Source organism: Suricata suricatta, chromosome 17 (assembly GCF_006229205.1).
Source record: "Suricata suricatta isolate VVHF042 chromosome 17, meerkat_22Aug2017_6uvM2_HiC, whole genome shotgun sequence".
Classification (NCBI taxonomy): Eukaryota; Metazoa; Chordata; class Mammalia; order Carnivora; family Herpestidae; genus Suricata; species Suricata suricatta.
This window is the reverse complement of record NC_043716.1, coordinates 32,373,251-32,392,561: the sequence shown is the minus strand read 5'-3', so window position 1 is coordinate 32,392,561 and position 19,311 is coordinate 32,373,251. Positions and strand designations below refer to the sequence as shown.

The window sequence follows — 19,311 nt, the reverse complement described above, 5'->3', positions numbered from 1 at the left end:
GTCCCAAGGCAAACACGGCTGCTCCCCAGAAGCTTTGGTGCCAAATTTAGCTTCTCCTTTGACATCCTGTTTGGCCATTTAAAATATACCCTGAAGCTACTTGTTTGTGCCAATTTACATGAAAAGAGACAAAAAGATACTGTCACGGCAGGTAAGGAAACTGCCATCCCCCTTAAGTGGGTGCCTTGGGCTCCTGGTACCCGGTGAGTATGGACACCGCTAACTGGACTGGACCCTTTTTAGCTGATTAAAAATAACTGAAAAATTTCCAAAGTGCACACAGATGATTTGTGGGCTCTAGTGAGTTGGTGGCGCAGGAGGGAGGATAAAGTATGTACTTGGTATAAGTGAGCTTGAGTGGGAAGTTAATGGTGTGTGATTGAGCAGTAATTACAGCCAATCTCAGCTCCCTGTGGTCATGGGAAGGATGGGGGATTAGAAGGGGACAGAGACAAATAAACCCCCCAGATAAACGATTCTCTTATTTTAGCCAACAAATCTAACCTTTATAAGACTCAGCTTTTCGCCAGGGTGCCATCTCTAGGGATCTGCTTACCTGGAGGTAGGAGCCTCCCATTTTCTGTGCCTGCCTACCCAGCAGGGAGCTGGAAAGAGGAGGCAGAAAAATAAGGAGGGGAGGACCACCAGAGACTATGGGCCCCTTACAGCCAAAGGCTCAGTTCATCTCATTTCGAGGCTGGTGCCGAGCACAGCATCGGCCTGTGTCCCGCACTCCGTCAGTGTTCTGGGATGAGTGAATGACAAGTCTCAGCTTGGATAACTCATGGTGGAGCATCTGGGAGTCGATTATGTTGCACAAAGATAGAAATGCTGTGGCTTATTTTGAGATCTGGCCAGAAAGCTTAGGTTTGCTCAGGGAAAGATTGGAAGCATCCTTAGGGGCCAAATTGGCCTGAGAAGGTGCAGGGTCTAGTCCTCATCTTTTCACTGACTGCAGAGGCAGGCAGGGGCATAAGTTCCTCCCAGCAACCTGCAGGGACACAGCCGGAACCTGCGTCAGTAATCATGGTGCAGGGAGTGCTCCTGCCAGATCTCATGAAACATGCCCATAGTTTGCTGTTGAGGAGGCTAACTTCCTGGAGTACCAATCACCCTGTCAGCTGTAATGTGCCTGAGTGTCCAGGATGACATCCATTGATTCAGGTGCTTTGAGCAAAGTGAGACAAAGTCAGAGGCCAAGGCTGAGGCACCCACCAAGGGAAAGGTGTTGTTGGCCAACATGGAACCCTGGCACTGGGAAAGCCAATGAGGGAGGTGAGTTCCCAGACACACATGATGCAATATTGTGACACAGCTGCAGGCTTCACAGCAATGGGCATGGCCCACGATGCACACACCAGTTGTTATCAATGTCATGACTGAGGTTGGTCAATGGATATGGAAATTTTTCTTGTGCTTGTGGGTAGCATAGGGATGTGGGGGAGATGTTTATAAAGATTGTGTTGTGTCTTCAACTAAGTTGTTTTCTCCGTGCTCTGTTTTCGAGGCATATAGTGTGAATAAGGTCATAGTATTAAAGTCAAGAAGACCTGGGCTGCATTCCTGGATGGACTGTTAAAAGCTACATACACTTGGGTGGAAAGCCAAAGGTTCTCTGAGCCATTTCCTCATCTGCAAGTTAAGGACACTAATGCCCAACCCCACATTTATTACTTAACCCAAATATTACTTATTTATAGTAATAAATATTATAAGTAGACTTATAATAAAGCCTACGTAAAATACACATCTCTATGCCTGGAATTCGGGAATCTGCTATTCTTTGTAACAGGGTCTGTGACAGCACCAGGAAGTGTAGGGCAGGGACTGGCAGGATCTGTGCCAAGGCCGATTTCCTTTGGGGCATCACATCAGGTACTCAGAAGGCATGGAAGCCTATAAATAAGCTTCTTTGGCCAACAGCCCTTTCCTATTTTTGCTGATGATAAGCTACAGGAGTTTGGTGGCCAACATGTCACAAATGCCTCTGCCCAATGTACAGTTCTGCCGAGGCCACAAAAAAGGCCTAATAGGACCCAGTAGAGGGAGAGGAACTCAGGAGATGGCATGGGCTCTGGAGAATGACCAGGCAGGGGAAAGTGCCTATTGCAAAGGGCGATGCTTTTGGGGAGGGAATAGTGGGGAGTGCCTGAGGTACCCCCATGCCTATTGTCCTGAGAAGTGATGATGTCACCACGAGAACTCTGTTAAAAAGCCCCCAGCAGCAAATGCTGGGTTTCTATTGATCATATCTACCAGATTCCAAGTTCCAATGGGGGCACTTCCTCTCATGATCTGGCCAAAACTTCCCAAGTGGCTAACACGGTGACTGCCAACTTTTGGAACTGTCAGACATTCATTTTGGGTTTTTTTCCCCCCTCTCTCTCTCTTTTTCCAATTGTAAAGACATTTCTTCTTTTTCAGTTTTCTTTTAAATTTGCATATCTGCTTCACTCCATATCTGTCAAAATGCTCAAGTTCAGTATTTTTTTTAACACTTAGAGTTTTCATGGCTGGAGATCTCTCCTTGTCGTTGACTGTTAGGGAGGTGTGGAGTGTCATAAGAATGTCATAAAGCCAGCACTGGTGATCTTTGCTTAATTTCTCCCAGGGATGCTTATGACTGAAAGGAGAAGATGGGAGGTGATGCTCAGAGTACCTTCAGGGAAGCTGGAGGGAGCTGTTCAGGGCAGGGCAGGAGAGGAGGGCTTCTCACATTTTCCTTGGATCTCTGTTTCTGAGGGGCAACTGGTGGACAGGAGTTTGATCTTGTGGGCAATCAGGGAGCCACCGCTCCCCTTCTGTTGCATCCTTTTGATTCTTTTGCATGGGGTGGGACCTGAAGCCCATCCCTAGATCCAGCATCCTTTTTTTTTTTTTTTCTAAGACCAAGGCTGCCTGAATCCTCAGGCCTGAAACTCTGAAATGGAAGAACCATCATTTTGTTGCATCTTCATGAAAAAGACCTCCTTTTTCATAAATCTCATGGATATAAAAGTCACCACCCCACAGCTTTTCCTGGGCATAGACATCACCCCTTTTGTTATTTCTAAAGATCCAACAGAGACTGAGTATTCTGACTTGAGGTGGGAATGGCAAGAAAAGAACAAAAGAATGGAAAGACACTTACTTTTATAAATATAGAAACTACCACCAATCCGTTAGGGCTCTTTGCAGCTTCTGTGACATTTGTGTATAACTCATGGTTATAGTGGATGAGCTGCACCTGGCAAGAGAGAAAAACAGCAGTCAGAACAAGAGTCTTGCATGGGAAGGTGTGAGGCACAGTACAGCCACCCTACAGAAGGGTTCACTGTAAGGTGTATTGTAGAACAATTGTAAAGACAGTCTTGCAATTGAAAGGAATTCAGGGAGGGGTGTGTGTGTGTGTGTGTGTGTGTGTGTGTGTGTGTGTGTGTAATGCATGCACACACACATACACACACACACACACACAGAAAAGGACCCATACGTATTTGCACATGTTTCCTGGTACTAATCATGCCTTTAATAAGCTCGGTGCCCATCTGGCTCTGGCTCCATCCCAGGACATTCCCCCTAAAGTGTGTGTAGAGTGAATTTCCCTTATTAGGAGTAGAACTGCCCTGTAGGGGCAGATGTGCTCTCCTGACTGCATCAACAGCTGCCACTGGAACTGAGTGAATCTTCCTCATGGCCTTGGGTGAACAGGGAATGGTTAGGTTCTGAGTCAGCCCGGTGACTCTGAGAGGACAGTGGCCAGCCTGCGAAATGCAGAAGTCTTGACAGAGAGACAGTGATGGCTGAAGCTCCTGATGTGCTAGTCTGACAAGGTCATCTGGCTGTGCAGGACTCAGCTCCCCCCTTGCTCAGTGAAGATCAGCACTATGCTTATTGAGCCTTTGTGTCATAATTAGTGTGGGTAGCAAATGGAATCTTGGATCTGGGTTCCAGGAAACTAGGGTTTCCCTCTTTTGCTTAATTTCTTGAAAATTATTTTCTAAGAAATTGGGAAACATAGCATATATACATGTTCAACTAATGCCCCACCAATTTTTAGCCATATGAATAATTCACCCAACTGTACTGAGACTTGATTGCTTCCTCTGAAAAACAGGTGTGATTCTCTCCTTAAAATTCATTTCAGGCTGTGGTTTTAAAATAGATTTTTTTAAACAGCATGGAAGTATAATTTTTGTAACAAACTAAGAAAAAGTTTCCCTCTACCTCTGTGTAATCCTAGCCCAAGCAATATGACTATTAACAGTTTAGTATATATCCTTCCAGATATATTTTTTGTGCTTATAGATCATACACAGATACACATGTAGGGTTTAAGAAATAATAACAGGTCTAGGATCTAAAAATTCCTAGGATTACATAGGATCCTAAAATTTTTCTAGAAATAGTACCAACACTGAATCAAGAAGAAATAAAAACCTGAACAGATTAATACAAATAAAGAGATTGAAATAGTAATCAACTTCTCACCCCACAACAAAGAAAAGCTCTGGGCCAGATTGCTTTGTAGGGGAATTCTACCAGTCATTCAGAGAAGAACTCATACTGATCCTTTTTAAACTCTTCCAAAAAATTGAAGAGAGAATACTTCCAAACTCATGAGGCCAGCATCATCCTGATACCAAACAAAGCCAGAAACTTTAAGAAAAGAGAAGTACAGGCTAATATCCCTAGTGAATACAGACGCAAAAACTTCAATAGAATATTAGCAAACTGAATTCAATAACATATTGAAAGCATTATACATCAAGACCAAGTAAATTCCTGGGATGCAAGGATGGTTTGACATATGTAAATCAATATGTGTGATATACCACATTAATGGAATGAAACATAAAAACCACATGACCATCTCAATAGGTTCAGAAAAAGCATCTGGCAAAATTCACCATCCATTCATGATAAAAATTCTCAACAAAACAGGCATAGAAGGAACTTATCTCAACACAATAGAGGACATATATGAAAAGCCCATAGCTAACATCATCATCAGTTGGAAAAAACTGAAAAGGCAAGGCAACGATACCCGATGCTGCTTCTAGTTAACATAGTGCAGGATGTCCTAGGCAGAGCAATTAGATAAGAAATATATGGCATCCAATTCAGAAAGGAAGAAGGAAAATCATCTCTCCAGGTGAAATCATCATATATGTAGAACACACTGAAGATTCACCCACACAAAAATCAGTTAGCACTAATAAATGAATTCAGTAAAGTTGCAGGATGCATACACATTCAGTATACAAAACTTGTGGCATTTCTATACACTAACAATAAAGTATCTGAAAAGGGAATTAATAAAGTCAGTCTCATTTATAATAGCAACAAAAAGAATAAAATGCAGTTGACCTTGAACAACTCAGGTTTGAACTGAGCTGGTCCACTTACATACAGATTTTATTTTTTATAAATACAGCACAATATTGTAAACATTTTTCTCTTCCTTATGATTTTCTTAATGACATTTTCTTTTTCTCTAGCTTATTTTATTGTAATAACACAGTAATGTACAAGATATATGTTAATTGCCTTTATGTTATCATTAAAGCTTTCGGTCAATAGTAGGCTATTAGTACTTAAGTTTTGGGGAAGTCAGAAGTTCATAGGGATTTCTGACTGCATGGGGGGTTGGCACCCTTAGCCCTCACATTGTTTAAGGCTCAATTGTACTTAGGAATAAGCTTAACCAAAGAAATGAAAAAGTTGTGCACTGAAAACTATAAAATGGTGATGAAAGAAAGTTAAAGAAGACACAGATAAATGAAAAGTCATCCTGTGTTCATGGATTGGAAAAATTAACATTGTTAGTGTTTATATGACTATTCAATTCAATCCCTATCAAAATTCCAATAGCATTCCTTACAGAAATAGAACAAACCTTCCTAAAATTAATATGGAACCATGAAAGACTCTGAAATAGTCAAAGCAATCTTGAATAAGAACCAAGTTTCCTGTTTCCACAATATACTTCAAAGCTATTGTAATAGTAAAAAGTATAGTACTGAGAGTGGAGCAGAATAGAAGGTCCAGAAATAAATCCACACGTGTATGGTTAACAGATCTTCGACAAGTATGCCAAGAATACACAACGGGCACAGGATAGTCTCTTCAATAAAGGAGGTTCAGAAAATTGGATATCCTATGAAGAAGAATGAAACTGGATCCTTATCTTACATCACATATAAAAATTAACTTAAACTAAAGACGTATATGTAAGACCTGAAAATGTAATACAGTAGAAGAAAACATAGGGAAAAACTTCTTGGCAATGAGTCTTTGTCATGACACCAAAAAGTAGAGGCAATAAAAGCAAAAGCAGAAAAGCAGGATTGTATCCAACTAAAAGCTTCTGTATAGGAAAGGAAATAGTCAAACAGTGAAAAGGCAACATACAGCGTAGGAGAAAATCTTCTTAAACCATGTATCTGATGAGGGGTTGATATCCAAACTATACAGGAAACTCATACGACTCCATGGCAAAAAAAAAAAAAAAAATAGCCTGGTTAGAAATAGGCAAAGGACTTGCATTGACATTTCTCAAAATAAGACATACAAATGGCCAGTAAGTACATGAAAAGATGCTCAATATCACTAATCATTAGCAAAATGTAAATCAAAACCACAATGAAATATCACCATATACTTGTTAGAATGGCTATGGTCAAAAAGACAAGAGATCACAAGTGTTGGTGAGGATATAGAGAAAAGGGAACCCTTGCACTTTGTTGGTAGGACTGTAAACTGGTATATAACCATTATGGAAAAACAGTATGGAGGTTCCTCAAAAAGTTAAAAATAGAAGTACCAAGTACCGTATGATTCAGGAACACCATTCTGGGTACAGACCCAAAGCAAATGAAATCTGGATCTCAAAGAGACATCTTCAGTCCTATGTTCATTGAAGCATTACTCACAATATCCAAAATATGGAAATAATCATTTTACAGATGAATGAATTGATAAAGTAAATGTATAAAGGAAAATATGATAGAATATCATTCATCCCTAAAAATGAAGGAAATCCTGCCATTTGTGACAACATGGATGGAACAGAAGGACATCATGCTAAGTGAAATAAGGCAGACCCAGAAAGACAAATACTGTCTGATCTCACTTATGTAAAGAATCTAAAATAGTCAAACTCATAGAAACAAAGAATAGCTTGGTGGTTGTCAGGGGATGGTGGTGGAAAGGGGAAATGAGATATTGGTCAAAGGGTCCAAAGTTTCAGTTATGCAAGATAAATGGGTTCAGGAGCTCTGAGTACAGTCTGGCAATGAGAATGAACAATACTGCACTGTATACTTGAAATTTGCTAAGAGTATGGTTCTTAAATTAAATCTTCTTTATACACGCACAGTAGTAACTATGTAGAGGTGACAGATGTGTTATTTAGTTGGACTGTGGTGATCTTTCTATAATATATTTATATATCAAAACCTTAAACATACACAGTTTTTATATTTCAAAGAAATCTCAAAAAGTTAAAACATAAAAAAAATGAAAAAAAATCCAATAACAATGGAATCATTTCTAACTGTGGTTCTGAACTTGATTTTTTAAATTTAAAAATAGTTTGTGGATATCATTCTAAGTCAGAGTGTATAGAGCTACCTAAGTCTTTATAATAACTGTAGAATTTTCTGTTGCATTTAACTAGCCTCTCACTAGCTTTCCAGTTGTTTCCAGTTTTTTTTTCTCTTTTGTAAACAATGTCACAGCAAGCAAACCATATATTTCTCCGTAGAGGTGTTAGCATTTTCCATAGGCTGATTTGAGAATCTAAGTAAGATAGTGTATGCAAAATGGTTTTGTGACTCTGAATAGTATAAGTGTATTCATTATTACCAATATCCTGTATTGCATTAAAAATGGAGGTAAAATTTTAGAAGCTGAGAAACTCAATGATTAAAAAAAAAAGAAAAAGGTGATCTTTTTTTTTTTTGATTTTTGAAAAAACCAGAGAGCCTGGGTTGCTCAGTTGGTTAAGTGACCGACTTGGGCTCAGGTCATGATCTCATCATTTGTGAGAGTGAGCTCCGCATGGGGCTCTGCACTGACAGTGTGGAACCACCTTGTAATTCTCTCTCCCTGTCTCTCTGTCTCTCCCTCGTTTGTGCTCTCTCTCTCTCTCTCTCTCTCTCTCTCTCTCTCTCTCTCTCAAAATAAATAAATAACCTTAAAAAAATAAAGCACCTCTAACACAGTGGTTTGCAACCTTTGGTGTGCATTTAAATCACCTGGGTGCTTTTAATACCCACCAGTGCCTGCTCTCCCAGTTCTGATTTAATTGATTCAGGGTGGGGACAGAGCACAGGGATTTGTTACGTGCTCTCCAGCTAGTGGGCAGCTGAAGTGGAGAACCAGTAAAACATAAGCAATGAGCATCTACATCCCAATGATGCCCAAGCAGGTGGATGGAACCTTGGATCTGAGAATACCCTGAACATCTTGAGTCAGTAGAGCTTTTCATGGAGGGAGCATGGTATTGCTGCTCTTGAAATATCCTATTTGTGTATTGCTTTTTCACTTCTTGTGCATTTTGCCAATGGTGGCAGATGGTCATACAGCAGCTCTTCTGCAATCAAAAAGTCAACCACAGGCAGGGCTGGCAAGTATGCTCTGCCCGTGCAGTTTAGCAGGCAGGTTGTTCAGGCCTAGACTTATCGTTTGCCTTCCTCTCTCCTGCCCACCCACACGCACAGCCAGGGCTTTCTGCAGGTGGAGAAGTGTTGCCATGTGGAAGAACCAGGAGCTGTGGGGGACCTGCCACACCCCCCTTCAGTGTTGAGTAAGCTTCTTAATGAGAATCAAAACACATCCTTCCATCTGCTAAGATCTTCCTGCCAGGTGACCTAGAAAGCCACCTGGGGAAGTGCCAGTGCTACAGGGTATGCCTTGAAATTTCAGCGTGTTCTGAGAACCTGGCGCTGGAGAGATGGGAAGTAGAAGGCAGTCCAGTGGGGTGGTTCTTCTCTCTGAATTACAAGACTGAAAAATGCAGGAAGACATCTGTTAGGCTATGAGGTGGCCCATAGGGTGGCATTTGGTAGGGACCAGAGACTGCGAGAAAGAGGATGGTAAGTATAGGCGTTAGGCTGTGCTCTGCTCTAAGCTTAAGTCGACACATTTGGATCTTGATCTGATGTCTTGCCTCCCTTTGTCCCAAGGTAACTTGGCTAGGATTCTGAGGTCATGAGCTTTGGTTCCTATTAGGATGGGCCTGCTTCTTATGTTAGGTTGAACCATATGAAATTGACTTTTTGATTTACCAAAATGGTGATTTTATAGAATTAATATAATTTAAAAATGAAGCTATTTTGAATATGACATATTCCCCCTCCCAAAGTATAAAAATCAGATGTTAAAAAGATCCATAGTGCTCTCCTACTCAATGTGTACTTCAGGGACCAGCAGCCCTTCCATGGCTTCTGGAAGGGAATTTGTCAGAAATGTAGAATCTTCAGTCCTACTCTAGATCTTCTGAATGAAAATCTGCATTTTTAGTAAATCCTCAGTGATTTGCATGCATATTAAACTTGGAGAAAATACTGGGTTAGCAGATTTTGGCAGAGACTTCTTTTGTCTGGCTGTTCCCTGCTCTTCTGGTTCATTTAGGCTGGGTTGAGGGGTACGTGAATTATGTATGTGAGGAGGCAGGCTGAATCCAGATCATAGAAGGCCCAGAAGATGACTTATGGAAGGGTTCTGAGCAGAGGGTAAGATAATCAGCATGGGCTGCGAGAAGGCAGATTAAAGCAGGGAGAGCCTGGAGGAAGGGAGGGTGCACTTTCAGGAGACCGCTATTCAGGCAGGCAGTATTCCGTAGGAGTTGTAGAATGTGCATGTGTTTGGGATGAGTGGGAACCCCAAGTATCAGAATAGTCAGGAGCCCTAGAAGACCCTACAAGGCAGCTTGGCAGTGGCCAGGCTTCGGTTCCCACCTGTCAGTACATAATTTTGGTATTAAAGCAAAGAGCAGAAAATGCATGGGGTCCACACCAGTTCATGCACCAAGAGTAGGGCTTCCCTGTGAAAAAGAGCTACCTTCCAGATCCCTTCAGTGGCAATTATAGTTCCTGCAGCTGTGTTGCTTTGTTTGTCCGCAGCCAGGCACAGTGGTGCCAATCAAGTGCGTGCTAACCACTCACAATATGCATGGTGTGGGTGGGACTGGGGGAAGATAGTCTACTTGTTCATCCTGCCATTAATTTGGGATGAGGGCAGCAGCCCCATCCTGTTAGGAAGAGAGTATCAGAGTGGCAAGTGGATTCTGAAAGGGATGTCTACAGATTACTTCTTGCCAGTTACAGGTAATAATTTAAAACCCAATACCTACAAATTGGGTTGCATGAGCAAATTGTGGTCTGAGACTCAACTTTGGGACTTACTCAAGGTAATCAGTGTCTGACATGAAATAGGGGACAGTAAGTGGATGTCTGACATCTTAGCAAGTGCAAGGCAACAAAGACAAGCAGGGACAGTGTGGAAACTGCTCACAAAAGCAAACTCTTTGGGGGCTAATAGTGACATGCTAATTAAGCACCGAGTTTAGTTATTCATTAAAGAGATGCCCCAAGGGCTTTTGCCAGCCTCGTTGGAATTACCATGTGAAAGAGCTAACCCTGGATTACAGGAAATTACTTTATAATCTTGAGTTCTTATTAATTTAGATGGGAGCCCTCAGAGAGGGAAATGTAAGACTGGGAAATAGCTGTCTTAGAGGACAAAGTAAGATATTGTTGGTTTTTTTCATAATGCGCAGATGCAGCTCAGAGCCTGACACCAGGATCCAGCATATTCTCTGTACTTAAGCTCTTCATGAACTGATGAGACTCTTCCTGTGTGGCACTAGTTTGAACCTTGTGTTCTCAACCCAGAACAAGCTGCTTCACTCAGACCTCTAAAGGGACCTGGAATTCACTTGTTCAAAAAATCTTAGAGGGCCAACTACATGCCGAGGCCAGCTGGGTAAGATTGATGAAGTCCTTGACCTTCTAGAGATGATTTCAGATAGTTTCAAGAGCTTTGAAGGAAACAAACAAGACTGGCTTGCAGTAGTGGAGAAAATGGGGGTGGGGCATGTGGGAGTAGGAACAGGTCAGGTGGTGTATTGTTGGTGAAGCTTGTCTGCAGAGGTGACATGTAAGCTGCCTTCTGATGACGGAAAGGAGCTGGGCATGGAAGATTGGAGGGAAGCTTCTAGATGGCAGAGAGAACAGCCTATGCAAAGGGGTAGGGACAAATGGCTGATTATGGCTGGGCAAGGATGAAGGTGGCTCGAGATAGGACCAGCTCATGGAGGGCTTTGCAGATAATGGTAAAGAGCTTTGATTGTATTCCCAGTGCAATTACAAGTCATTGCTTTTAAGGAAGAAATTAATTGATCCAATATGACTTTTTGAAAATTTTCCCAGGGCAGTGTGGAGATCTTGCCCACCCTTCTTTACCTTACAGCTCAGCTCTAGCCTCAGCTTCTCCAAGAGGTCTTACATGAATCACTGACCTTGAGCATCAAGAGCAGCTGCTCTCAGCTCCATGGCACTTTTGTCCAGGGGGCAGGTTCAAAATATTTCACAGCTGGGATGACCTGAGTACTGTGTGATCAGGACAGGTGTGAGCCATAGACAACTGGTACAACTGCATGGGTGCTGGATGTCACTGTTGACATTGGTCACCATCATCATTTGTTGGTAATCATCACCAAGACTTGCTGCAGACTTATTTGTGTGAGAGATAATGACAGCAGTAACATCATCTCATTTAACTCTCACAAAATTCCATGAGTTGTGCCATAATGTCCATTTGAGCCATGAAGACACCGGGCCTCCGTGAGATGCTTTGCTCAAAGGAGTGGTAAGAGTTGGGGTTGTATGTAGTTCCTTTGCCTGTAGAACTCACATTATACTCACACTCATGCACCATGTTATTTTGAAACTCTTCTTTTCTCTACCTCTACTTCTTAGTAAACATCTCAAGGGCAGGGATGGCTTTCATCATATTCTATTCTCTATGCCTGCCATGGGAGTTGCTCGGAGGAGATATTGGCAGGTGTTTGCTGAATGAATCCCAATTTTGCATCCTATAGATTCTTCATCTTGGAAGGGGCCTCAGAGAAAACCCAGGCCAGCCACTTTTAAAAATGAAGAAACTGAAACCAGAGAGGGGCTTGCCCAAGATCATACGGCCAATCATACATCTATTCAACAAGCATTCAGTGAGCAGCTACTAAGTGAGGGAGAGAAGTAGGAGCTGGAGTTGAACAGGGAGGCAGAACTAGACCATGAAGAGCCTGGCAGGCCACACTAAGGGGTGTGGATTCCATTCCAAGGGTGATGGAGAATTGTGCCTATGACTATACTCTTAGGACCACAAGCAAGTTTCTGTGCCCCATAATGGAAGTGAGGAGCCTGACTTGTCTTTGGTGACAAGTAACTCAGCTTCTAAGCTGGTAGGTTAAGTACTCCTCATTACTAAATGACCAGAACTACTGTAAGCAAGCTTCCAAGTCGACAGCAAGTCCTTGTCATCGGTTAGGCTGAGAGCAGCCTGTGGTGCAAAGGTCTCAAACTGAGTTCACATTTTGCAGCAATGAGGGGACCCATGGGTGCATGCCAGGCTGCTGCTTGCTCATCCTACACATCTTGGCATGAGTGACCAGCTGTGTTCTCAGACCCTGGTGTAGACACCTTTGTTTGTCTTTTGCAGTGTGATGCTTCATTAGCAGGAGCCCCTCAGTGAACCCAGGAAAGAGCAGCCTTGAAGAGGAAGATGACACACACAGCATTCGGAGTGATAACATCACCACCCTAATTACCCCTGCTTAAACACCTCAGTGGTGTCCCATTGCTTCTGAGACAAAAACCCAAATCTGAGCACAAGCCTTGTGTGGTCCCTGGCTTTTGTAATCATGTCTCCTTGTTCTCTGTGCTCTGGCTACACTGACCTTTTAATCTCCCTTATACACTGTGCTTCCTCCTTCCCTAGAGCCTATGCATATCCTGTTCCTTCTGCCTAGAACACTCTTCCCTCCCCTTTGTGCCTTGCCTTTTATTTACAAACTCATTTAGATTTGAGCTCAATGGCCACTTTTTGAGAGAGATCCCTATAACCTACTCTCATGGCATCCTGTGCCTTTCCTCTTTGAAACATAACACTGTTTTATTTCAATTTATTGTGCAATTGATTAATGCTCATCACTTTCACTAGACTTTAAGCTTCATTCAGGCAAGGACGGTATCTGATGGGTCCTTGTGATGTCCCCAGTGCCCAGCACAGTACCTGGCATGTATTAGCTATAGCAAGGTAGAAACAATTGTAAAATGAATGAATGAAGCCATGCAGGCCAGCAGTAATACAATAAAATGTGACATCCAAGGGACAGGGAGAGCAAGGCACTAGGCTGAGCTGGTAAAGGGATAGCCTGGAATCCTGAAGGGCATCTCTAATGGGAATTTGCCACTGGGTACCCTTTGGCAAGGCAGGCTCTCATTTATAAACAGGGATAATAATATTAACTACTTCACAGAACTGTGGTGAGGATTTTATAAGACAAAATACAGAAAGCATTTAGCCCAGGGCCTGGCATCTAGTAAGCACTCAGTAATTAGCTATTCAGAATTACTAAACAAGCAATTGATAATAGAGTCTTCAGCTTCTGCAGAAACAGGGGTTAGGTGTGTGCAGCCCCCTCTTCTGGGTCCTGACTTTGAGTCTGTTCACCCAAGGAAGCTCAAGGAAGATGTTGCCTGTTCAGAATCTGGATCATTTTCCAATTTATCTTGTCCCATTCAGATATGTGTGGAGCACCCCACGTTCCAGGCAATGGATGAGGTGAAGGCTTTTAGAGAGAAACATATCCCCAGTAGCTCATACTATAATTGAGAGGTTGGCAGGCTCTCTGTCGAGTGAGATAGTAAATATATCCAGCTCTGTGGGTTATATGGTCTCTGACACAACTCTTCAAGCCTGCCTTTGTATGAAAGCAGCCACGGACAAAATATAAAAGAATGGGTTCCAGCAAAACTCTCTGGGTTCCAACAAAACTCTATTTATAAAAATGGGCAGCAGGCCATACTTTGCCCATCCTGCTAGTTTAAATTTGAGAGAGGAATACAAAACTTCAGGGACATACGTTACTCGGTAAGTGTTCTATAAAGATAGGAAGAAAATATATGCTGAAGGAATATCAATATTAACCTCTCCCTTCTCTTTAGATGATATTGATTACTACTGTCACATTTCTATAGTCCTTTAAATGTTTCAAGGGCAGATTCAAGTCAGGAGAGTCTGATTCCTTCCAGTCAAGCATCCAGAGATGAATGGTGAATATTCGATTTCCTCAAGAAGCTCACCCATAGTACCCCATTTGTTCCTGAAATAGGCAAAAGATGAAACAAAGGCACAGAGAGTTGAGACAACTCCTTCAAGGTCACACAGGCAAGTGACTCTGGTCCACTTTGCTTTCGAGTATACATTTTCTTTCCACATGAAAGGAAGGAGGAAAGGAAAGGTGTTTTGCATTTGAGAGCAGATGACACTTCAACAGCGGTTTCTCAGAACAACAATTATAAGCTAGGACTTATTTATAGAGAGTCATTAACAAGTTTATCTTTATGTGGAAGAGCACACGGTCTTCGGTGGAGAAGGCAGTTGGATATTTACCAACTGCCACATTCTCGCCCTAAGGTTCGGCAATTATCACTAGTCTGATTGGTGACTGATCATTTCCTCCATTTTGAGACATGGAATGCAATTATGGCTAAAAATAAAAAGAAATGCCTATAATTTGATTGACTAAAGACCCCCAGATATGGTCCAGCGATCACAGCAACCTATAAAAGAGTGAACTTTGATATTTCCCCCCAGAAGATAACACAACTTGGATTGAAATTTTTAATGTTTATTTTTGAGAGAGAGAGAGAGAGAGCGCGAGTGGAGGAAGGGCAGAAAGAGAGAGGGGAGAGGGAGACACAGAATCTGAAGCAGGCTCCAGGCTCCCAACTGTCTGCAAAGAACCTGACATGGGGCTCGAGCCCATGAGCCATGAGATCATGACCTGAGCCCAAGTCAGACACTCAACTGACTGAGTCACCCAGGTGCCGCTACACAACTTGGACTTTAAAGATGGTGTTTTTCACTGAGTTGAATGATGGTTGACACAAGTGGAGAGTGGTATGTTTGGGCACAGGAGGATGCTGGAAAAGACATCACTTTGAATCCAGCCAATGCCTATTCTGTTGAAATAAACTTGGGCTAGTTGTCTAGCCCCTCTGAGCCTTAGTTTCTTCATTTGTAATATGGAAATGCACCTAAGGATTGTCATGAGAATAAGATAAAAAATCCACCATCTTTTGGGAACCAGGCAGGGTAGAGTCAAACATGCAAAATAAACAAGGAGACACATACAAAGTGTCACACATATGAAAGGCAGTCATTCAGTGTCCCTTCTTTTCCTTCTGTGATGCAAAGACTGGACTTAATTTCCTTCCTACTCATTTCTGTATTTGTAATCTGTTGTCACAAAACAAACGACATACCAACAATCTTCTAGAGAGTTCTCTCTTCTGAAGAGACATATTCCTTGCACCTTTACCAAGAACCACTGAGTTAGGCTATCCTCTGATGCTTTTATTTTCTTCTATTTCTCCCCAAAGCATTCTGAAATAGCTGCTTCTAGAAGCCAAACCTTCTTCCCATGATCTTTTTTTTTCAAAGCATCTGTATCTCTTCCAACGCTCATGAAAGAAGTGCAGAAATCCAGAGTAGGATACTCTCTGGTAATGAGGTCTGGACCCTTCCAGAAGTGACTTTAGGCAGTGGCTGCTACCTGCCAGGATGGAAAGTGATGTTTGCAGGTGTGTTCTGAACCTCATTTAAAAAAAGTTTTTTTAATGTTTATTTATTTGAGTGAGAGAGAGACAGAGTGCAAGCAGGGGAGGGACCTAGAGAGAGGGAGACACAATCTGAAGGAGGCTCCAGGCTCTGAGCTGTGAGCACAGAACCTGACGTGGGGCTTGAACTCATGAACTGTGAGATCATGACCTGAGATGAAGTCAGCCGCTTAACCAACTGGTCCACCCAGGCTCCCCAAACCTTGGCTGATTTTGATTAATGCTCTCACCACTGGCATCCTGCTACTTCTTGCCTGTGCTCCTAGGACCTCCAGTGCATCCCAGAGAAGGACATGGATGAGGATCATTCACTGGTTCTGGAGTTAAATGTCTTGGGTTCAAGTTCTGGGTTGTTTAGTCTCTTTGAGTCTCAATTTCTTCACATGAGAAAATGTGATTCCAACATAACCTCACAGAGAGTCAGGATGATTAAATGTGCTAAAACATGTAAATGAGCTAAGCATACAAATGAGCCAAAGCAGGCTTTAGACACTATGCCTGGCACAAAGTGAGTACTCATTAAATGAGAGTTTTTGTTATTACTATTAGACACATCAGGCTGCCGGGGCTCAGAGAAAGGCCCAGAAGGATGAAGTGATCTGTTGTATTCTATAGATAACAATGAAGCCAGGCCATGAACACTTGGAGACTATATTTCTTGACATCAGGGTTGTTCTATTATTCATTTTTGCACCTTACTTTATCTTATTGTCATCTAATGCCAAGAACATTCTGCCAGTCTTTTATTTCTGTAGTTGGTATGATGAAAATGGTTGATGTTGACTCAAACTATCTGTGCATTGCCTCTCTTAGCCTCAATGTCATACTGTGGAAGAGCTTGTCCCCTGGGTTAAAACCCATGTTCCAGGATCCAAATAGTATTAATGAAGGCTCATTTTGTTCTAATTATTGTAGTGATATAATGTTATATAGTTCCTTGGATTAAGACAAGAATCATTTTTCTACTTCTATTACCCAGAGAACAGCCTTGGTCAAAATAGGTTTATAAGTATGTTCCTTACAATGTTTAAGGCGCAATAGGCCAGTGTCTCTCATAATCATATATGTAAGAAGCCTAAACTAATATTAGCTAGTGAAAAACAACATTATGTTAAAATTTATTTTTATTATCATTTTCCTTTATACTTTTATTTTATGTAGTTTATTTTATTACTTTATTATGATCAAGCAGGGTTTGTATCAGGAATCAAGAGTAGGTCAATATTGGAAAACATTTTCCAGTGTAATTTGGTTGAATGAAGTGGGGGAAAAAAAGAACCATGAATACTTCAGGAAGGATTTACCTACATTTAAATCTCATCTATACCAACTTAACACCCATTTTAGTGGAATCATTTCTCATCTTAGCCCAAGAACATTGGCTGTAACAGTTGACTCTTCTGACTTAACTGATGTGATTGTTCCTGCATCTCTTTAGACACTGTAGAAACTGGTAAGTTACTTCTGTTTTATTGTTCTGCCTTAATGATTTCAGTTTTGACTTCAGTACTTCAACCTGACAGCCAGCATATCTCTGTCTGAAGTCTGATCTCTGGATGTGAACAAGGAAGACAGCCTCCAAATGATCATGTGATGACTTGGGCCAAAGCATGTCCATGGGAGGCTAAGTCAGGCTCTGAAAGTTTCTTTCTCCACTGCTGGGGGCCACCACCCACAGTGCGATGTGAATGACGTTTTAGGGGATCATGGTGTAAGGTATCTGTCCTTTCGTAGCTGTAAATGTTTATGGACTCACAAGTTTAGATATAATTAAACAGAAGAGACATGTGATCTGTCAAATATCCACAGGCAATGACCATTAGGAGGTGCTCTGCAGCATGTGCATGCCAAGGCCTTGACGGAAAAGACTCCTGAGCTCCAATTCGCAGTCAGTCCTGGGATGAGCCAACTTCACATCAGTAAGAAAAAGAGGAGCAACCAGACTCTTCCTGTTAATTAGAGGCAGCTGCGTGGAGCTAGCTTGCCTGAGCGCCTTTGAATCTCAAGTTCTGCTGCTCAGGATCCAAGCTCTGTGTCTTACTTGCTTTGTGACCTCAGGTAATCACCTGATATTTTTCTATCTCAGTTTCCTCATCTGTAGCATGAGGCCAACCACTTGTGTCTTCTAGGCTTTTTGGGGAAAGATTTGAAAAGTTAATGGATTATACATCTGGCTGTATTTTCAGAAGTGGCACAATGCCTGGTCTATCCTATGTGCTTAGATACTTGAAGGAAGCAATGCATGTATGGAAAATCCTTTATAGACTGTAATGCAATATATGTATAATAAAACATATACATATTTCCTTTTTATTCTGAACACTGGAAAACTCAATCTAACAAATAATTTCTATAGGTATCATGTATAGCTACTGGGATGATGTCTTTAGAAGGAAAAGAAGGACTCTGAAGAATAATGAAATAACAAAGGTTAAATTAGGCAAATTATAGAGGCAGAGTCTATTGCTCCAGATTCTCAGACCAGAAAGCAAAGAAACCACCAGGCCAAGAGCAAACATCTTCCTTTTTCTCAGACTCCAACTCTATAAGCAAGTAACTCTACCATGACTTTGATGACACATTATTCAGTCACATCTGCTTTCTGCAGAGGCTCTAAACAAGCCATCATGGAGGAAGGAAAGATGAAACCCTCACAGAGCTCTTTCCAAAGTCCCCATGTTTAGTTGGTGTTAATTCAGAAGAGTCACTTTCAATGAGTGCTTCCCTGCCTGTCCTATTAAGGGAAATCAAAACACAACATCGCTTAGATAAGAGAAGAAGATTCTCTCTCCTCTTGTAAATCAAGCTGTGAAGCAATTTGGATAAAACGTTCATAAAACTAGGCTTTATTTTGTACACATTAATTGGATAAAGTGTAATGCTTAACTAGAAATGTACACTTTCAAAGCCATTAAATAGACAAAAACACCATCCACAATGGATTGACTCTAGGGATGAGGAGTGGAAGGAGCCTCAAGCTGGCATTCAAGGGGACTGAGTTTCAAGGGACAGTTTGCCACTCAGTAGTTGGGTGGGTCCTTTCTCCCTTTTAGACCTCAGGGTCCTTATCTGAAAACATGGAGATTTCAAGGACAGGGTTTTGTGCTTTATCTAAAAAATGCCTATTGGTGAGAGGTGTGAGATGTTGCCTCCTGAGTTTTTGTCAAAGATCAAGTCCCATAAAATTGAAACCAAATATTTATTTGAAATACTTAAATGAAAGGTTATATGAAATATTTAAATGAAAGTCAAAGTAGACAGCACGATTAAGCCCGCAGTTGTAAATGGAAATGACGACAGGGGGCCAGGTAGATTGAAAAGACAAGAGGGCTAATAGGGACCAAGGTCAAAGAATACCTGTGTGCAAATCAGAAACAGTTTCTGGGCCTCCTGGATGCCAGTCTGTGATCTCTGGTTT

At 41.8% G+C, this 19,311-nt stretch overlaps 1 protein-coding gene across 4 annotated transcripts in view; it reads right to left on the bottom strand.

Annotated features, from left to right (window-relative positions):
* The window catches only part of CA10 (carbonic anhydrase 10), a 484,381-nt gene that overhangs the window by 22,050 nt on the left and 443,020 nt on the right, over positions 1-19,311 (bottom strand). For all 4 annotated transcript variants that reach the window (XM_029928756.1, XM_029928757.1, XM_029928755.1 and 1 more), the window contains exon 6: positions 3,131-3,226. In XM_029928756.1, coding sequence (XP_029784616.1) covers positions 3,131-3,226 — 96 coding nt within the window. The remainder of the gene's footprint in view (positions 1-3,130; positions 3,227-19,311) is intronic.